We start from the raw sequence: 5,673 nt of genomic DNA on the forward strand, positions 1-5,673 counted from the left end.
CCCCCCCCTCCCCACATCCCCCCCCTCCCCACATCCCCAGCCCGGGGTTTGCGGAGAAGACTCCCCTGGAAGGAGCGCTAGAGCTGGATGCAGACAGTCCCGACCATGTGGTTCGAGGCTGGGAGCCCAGCTGCGGAGGAGAAGGCTACCTGGAGGAAGGGGCATGGTGGTTAGGGTCCTGAGGGATGAGTAGGAGTTTGCTAGGATGGGACAAAGCATTCCAGGTGGAAGGGAGTGATGTCTGGTTCTGGGAGAGGGGGATACTTGGAGGGCCTAGGTAGCCCTGCGGGGGAGCCCAGCGTGGCAGGGACACGAGGCCTGAGAACCCCAACACCTGCAGGAGAAGGGAGCGCCTCAGGCTTGATGGGGCCCCCCCCCCATCCAGGCGGGGAGGCTCACGGGTAGGCTGGTGACACGGGGCCTTCCCTCCCAAGATGCTGGGACCCTGAGGACTTTGAGGACACGTGGAGGAGACCAGATGCCTTACCCTGGCGGCCCAAGAGGCCGGCCGTCCCTCTCCGGGTGGAGAAGGTGCGGGCGCTGAGACACGGGGAGCCCGTGCTGGCCACGGCCGTCAGCAGCTTCCTGCGGCACGCCTTCACCTGCGGCAGGGCCGGCGTCAAAGTGTGGAGCCTGGCTGGCCAGGTGGCGGAGGACAGGTGTCCCCAGAGCCACCTGGGCATACAGGTGAGGGCGGGGCGGGGCGGCTGCGGGGGCGGGGCCTGCGGGAGCCGGAGGCGGAGGAGGACAGGACTGTCCCCTGCGTCTCCGCCCACCGCAGACCCGCGGGGCCTACCTGCGCACCTGCCTGCTGGCCTCCGACAGCACCACCCTGCTCACCGGTGGCCACAACCTGGCCGGCGTGGGCGTGTGGGACCTGACCGCGCCCACCCTGCGCGTGAGCCGGGAGCTGCCCTGCGCCGGCCTCACCTGCCAGGCCCTGGCCTCCAGGCCCGAGGACAGCCTGGCCTTGGCCGGTTTCAAGGACGGCACCGTCAGGATCTGGGACCTGCGGGACCAGAGTGTCATCAGGTGAGGCCTGGGTGGGGCGGAGTCACCCTGAAAGCCCCTCCCGCCCGTTCTTGGACTTGGGATCCAGCAGCTGCAAAGTGCAAAAACCCCTGGACTGCTTACATTGGCACTTGAGAGCATTGAAGGCCGAGTTCAGATTTTGGCTGCGTTTCTTCAAACCCTGGTCCTGGCACTCTTGCCTGCCTCAGTTTCCCCATCTGTCACCTGGGTGTGGTTAGGTGTGCGGGTAGGGGGTTATTCCTGGGGCACAAAGCTCAGAGTCTCAGCCCTGACTCCCTCCCAACACACCTTCTGGCCAGGGACCTGCCGGGCCAGCCAAATGGGGCCAAGAGCATTGCCGTCAAAGACCAGAACATCTGGACAGGGGGTCTGGACACTTGTCTGCGGTGCTGGGACCTGAGGGCTGCCGGGGAGCCCCAGGAGTACCAGTTCGAGTCTCAGGTGTGCAGGCTGGGAAGGGTCTGGTTGGCCAGGTAGTGGCTGGGCCCCAGGGTAGAGAAGGAGGTGGATGTCGGGGGGAAGGGGGTGAGTAGGCGCCACATCTCAGTAGTGCTGGCGGGAATAGTGTCATTAGAGATGTTCTCCGGCCCCCCCCGGCCTCCCCCCCCGCCCCGTCCGGCCCCAAGAGCATCGGACACCTGCAATCATCCCTTAAGGTAGAGAGATCCAACCCACTTTACAGACGAGCAGACTGAGGCCCACAGGTGTGAAGTTGCTTGTTCAGCCCTCAAAGCCAGGAGGCTGGCAGGAGGTCAGCCCCCAGGCGAGCCCAGGACCTGACTGCTCCTTCCCTGACCCCCCCCCCCAGATAATGAGCCTGTCCCCTAGTCCCCAGGAGGACTGGGTGTTGGTGGGCACAGCCAATGGCCAACAGTGGCTGCAGCCCACCCGAGGGGGCCAGAAGCACATGGTGGGGAGTAAAGACGGCACCATCCTGGGTCTGAAGTTCTCGCCCCTCGGTGAGTGGGCAGGAGTCCCCTGCGGCCCCCAGGCTCCCGCAGGATCCTAGTCCACCCTTCCTGCCCCCCAACACCCTTCCTCAGCAGGAGCCGCCCAGCGATGCTCTGTAGAGACAAGGGAGGTGGGGGGGGCCCCCTCTATGTCCCAGATCCCCAGGGGCCCTGCCCTCAGAGGCCGGATTCCCCCCACAAACCGGCCCCCTCTGCCACCTCCCAGGCCAGTGGTGGGTGAGCGTCGGGATGGATGACCTGGTCGGCGTCTACAGCATGCCCGCGGGGACCCTGGAGTTCCAGGTACCCCAGGGGGACCGGGCCCGAAGGGACGGCGGGGTGGGTGAGCCGCCCGCCCCTCATGCTGGCCTCCCGTGCCCCGAGGTCCCCGAGAACTCATCTGTCCTGTGCTGTGACGTGTCCCTCAATGACCGCCTGATCGTCACGGGGTCCAGGGACTGCGCCTCCGTGTACCTGCTCACCTACTGAGCGCCCCGGCGCCTGGTCCTCACTCGGGTCCTTGGTTTTTGTCCTTTGCCCCCAATGTGGTGGCGGAGGGGCGTGGCGGGCCGGATCTCTCCCGCACGGCGATCTTTGTCACGTGTAATAAAGCAACCGCAAACAGCAGAGGGGTCTGTGTCCTTGCCTGCCCCCCCCCCCCCGTGTCTTGTGGAGGAAGGACTCTGTCCAAGTCTCCCAGCCTCAAGCCCACTCACTGAGCGGCTCCTCGAAGCCCCTGATGCCGCCCTGCTGGGAGTGGGGGTGGGTGGGGACCCCTTCCCTCCTCCTGTCCCCTCCTCTCTGGAGTGGCTTCCCAGTCACCTGTGGCACCGAGGGAGGGGGTTCTCCACCCTTCCCAAGCCCCCCTCTCGCACTGGCCGGGGCATCTCAGCTGGGGGTGAACCTAAGCCCGTGGGGGGGGCTCATGGCAAATCTGCGGAGATTCCTGGGCGTCATGACTCGGGGGGTACGCCTGGCACCAAGCAGGGGCCCCCACAGCGCAGGACGCCCCCCAGGGTGTCGGTCCCCGCGTCAGCCCTGCCTGCGGCCAGGTCCAGGGCCGTTCACAGCCCACCAGCAGTTAGTCTCCGGCGGCCTCTCCCCCCACAGGGGCTCGGACCCCACCTGCTCGTCCATCCTCTCCTGCATAAGCCTCCCCCCCTCCCCGCCATGGTGCTGACAGGTCTGCTGTCCTGACCCGGAGAATTATCCCGTCTCCAAAAAGCACCTCCAAACCTCCACGCGGGGACCCTGCTGTCTCCCTCCAGAAGATTGCCAGCAGCCACCCATGGGAGCTTCTGGAAAACAGATGTGTTGCGTCCCGGTCCCTGCCGGCCTGTGTCTAGAGCTCTCTCTGCTCAAGCCTGGGCCGGAGACCTCGCTCCCGCAGCTGAGGAGGCGCGGCACCCCTCCTGGTCTCCACCTGGCCCAGCGCCTTACCTCTGAGCCTCCGCACATGCTGTTCCCTCTGTACTCAGTTTTGCGGGACCCTCCTCGCTGGCTGTTTCTCCTGTCAGCCCTCGGCTTCCTGTCATCTCCGGGACTGTGGTGTCCACTCAGCACCTCACGCCCAGCCACGCCTCATCGTGCACCAGGCTCTCAGGAGTGACCCGTGGGCCTCAAAGCTGACCGCACCCCCAAAGAGCCGCGTTCTATATCCCCACCCTCTGCACGCAGGAGGATTCTGTCCAAAAGGCTGGTGGATACAGGAAACTCTAGGGTCAGAGCATTGAAAAGTCACATGGGGGCGCCTGGGGGGCTCCGTCGGTTGAGCTTCTGACTCTGGCTCAGGTCATGATCTCACGGTTCGTGGGTTCGAGCCCCGTGTTGGGCTCTGTGCTGACAGCTCAGACCCTGGAGCTGCTTCCAATTCTGTGTCTCCCTCTCTCTGCCCCTCCCCCACTCATGCTCTGTCTCTCAATAATAAACATAAATTTCTTAAAAATGAATAAATGTTTAAAAAAATAAATACAATTTAAAAATCACTAAATAAAAGCCACGTGCGACTCCCTCGCCGCTCCCACGCTGGATCCTGACACTCCGAGCGACGCAGCAGAAATGGGCCGCGGGTGGAGAGGAAGGTCTGCTGCGTTCGAGCACCGAGCCGGCGGCTCCTCGTCACCCGGCCTCACGGGAGCCCTGACGCTCGTCACCACACCCGGCGACCCCGCACCCGGCGACCCCGCAGGCCGCACCAGAATGAAGTCCTCCGCTTCCCCGTGGCCGCAGCGCCCAGGAAACCCATACCCCTGGTCCCCAGGGCAGACAAGTAGGTGTGAGAAGCACGTTTATTTCCCCGAAGTCCACCTGCCCGTCCCGCACCGCGTCCAGCAGGGGAAGGTGGCAGGGGGTCGGCCGGGGGCAGACGAGGCTTAGTGCTCGCAGGTGTGGACGGAGCCGGGTGCTGGGCCTCTGTGCTGGGTGCCCCTCCCCCGGGAGCCAGGCCAGGGGCGCAGGAAGGTGGAGGGGTCTCAGTAGACCACCTCGTACACCGTGGCCTTCTTGTCCCCCGAGCCTGTCACAATGTACTTGTTATTTCCGGAGATGTCACAGCTCAGCACGGACGATGACTCCTTGGACTATAGACAGGGGTGGGGGGGGAGAGAAGGGGAGGTGAGGTGAGGCCGACACTGGCACCTCTGGTGTCTGGTCCTCGGGCCCCACCTGCACTATGAGGTCTGGAGGGAAGGGGCGGGGCCAGTGGAGGAGCCCCTGCCCCCAAGGACGGCCTGTGGGCACGGCTGGGGCCGAGATGGGGGAGCCCACAGTGGAGGGCCAGATAAGGGAACAGGGGCAACAAGTAATCCAGAGGAAGGGGCACTGGAGTCTGGCCAGGTGACGGGTCCTGGGAAGGGCGGGTCCTCTGTTCTCTTGACACCAAGAGAGGGAACTGATGCCCCGCCCTTTCCGAGGAAGCTCAGAGAAGCTGTGCAGCAGGCCCGAGGCCACACAGCACTGCAGAGGGCCACTAAGGCCTACAGCGCGGTGACCCCACACCAGCGAAGCCCTGTCAAGGGCCCAGCAGTGAACTCTCAGGCTTCGCCCAATGGCCCAAGTGAATCCCTAGCCCACAAGTCCCGGGGGAGGGGGGCACATTATCCTCTTGTTCTCCACCCCTTTAAAGATTCAACACTGGCGGCACACCCACCAGAATGGCTGTAACAAAAAAGACACAGTAACAAGTTGTTGAGGACGCTGCTGGTGGGAAGGGAAAGTTGGAAGAGCGCGGAGGTGAGACAGCTCAGGGCAAGCCCTCTCTGCCCGACAGAGAGGAAAACACGCCCGCGGCACCATGACTCACAGGAGCCGGGGCGCGGGCACCCGATGGCGAATGGATAACACGACACCCTCCATCTACGCTACAGGCTGCGATCCAGCCTCGAAGGGACGTCCTGCCACCTGCCACAGCGTGGACGGACCCGGGGACACGTGCGCAGTGACAGACGCCAGACACAGAAGGGCATGTCCTGGTGACCCCACTCACAGGGGTCCCCAGAGGAGTCCCGTCCCCAGAGACAGAGAGTAGACGGTGGGAGCCAGGGCTGGGGTAGGAGAGGACGAGAGTCTCAGCCTGGGGAGATGGAAGGTTCTAGAGCCGGAGGGTGGGGGAAGTTATACAACAATGAGTGAGCTTGGTGCGCTGAGCCGTGTGCTTGGAAATGGTTACAATGTCAAGTCTTACTGAAAAAAG

At 64.3% G+C, this 5,673-nt stretch overlaps 2 protein-coding genes across 9 annotated transcripts in view; one reads left to right on the forward strand and one right to left on the reverse strand.

The window, feature by feature from the left end:
- The window catches only part of TLE6 (TLE family member 6, subcortical maternal complex member), a 9,634-nt gene extending 7,025 nt beyond the window's left edge, over positions 1-2,609 (forward strand). Inside the window, exons 10-15 of one of the 4 annotated variants that reach the window (XM_029917365.1) lie at positions 435-687; positions 782-1,032; positions 1,332-1,473; positions 1,841-1,991; positions 2,209-2,285; positions 2,367-2,609. In XM_029917365.1, the coding sequence (XP_029773225.1) occupies positions 435-687; positions 782-1,032; positions 1,332-1,473; positions 1,841-1,991; positions 2,209-2,285; positions 2,367-2,471 (979 nt within the window). In that variant the 3' untranslated portion in view covers positions 2,472-2,609. Of the gene's footprint in view, positions 1-434; positions 688-781; positions 1,033-1,331; positions 1,474-1,840; positions 1,992-2,208 lie in introns of all 4 variants that reach the window. The other 3 variants (XR_003901038.1, XM_029917364.1, XM_029917366.1) reach the window with 3 other exon arrangements.
- Positions 2,610-4,252: 1,643 nt separating this feature from the next.
- The window catches only part of TLE2 (TLE family member 2, transcriptional corepressor), a 21,156-nt gene continuing 19,735 nt past the window's right edge, over positions 4,253-5,673 (reverse strand). For 4 of the 5 annotated variants that reach the window (XM_029915887.1, XM_029915886.1, XM_029915889.1 and 1 more), the window contains exon 18: positions 4,253-4,561. In XM_029915887.1, the coding sequence (XP_029771747.1) occupies positions 4,454-4,561 (108 nt within the window). In that variant the 3' untranslated portion in view covers positions 4,253-4,453. The remainder of the gene's footprint in view (positions 4,562-5,673) is intronic. The other variant, XM_029915890.1, reaches the window with a different exon arrangement.

This window comes from Suricata suricatta, chromosome 12 (genome assembly GCF_006229205.1).
Source record: "Suricata suricatta isolate VVHF042 chromosome 12, meerkat_22Aug2017_6uvM2_HiC, whole genome shotgun sequence".
Lineage (NCBI taxonomy): Eukaryota > Metazoa > Chordata > Mammalia > Carnivora > Herpestidae > Suricata > Suricata suricatta.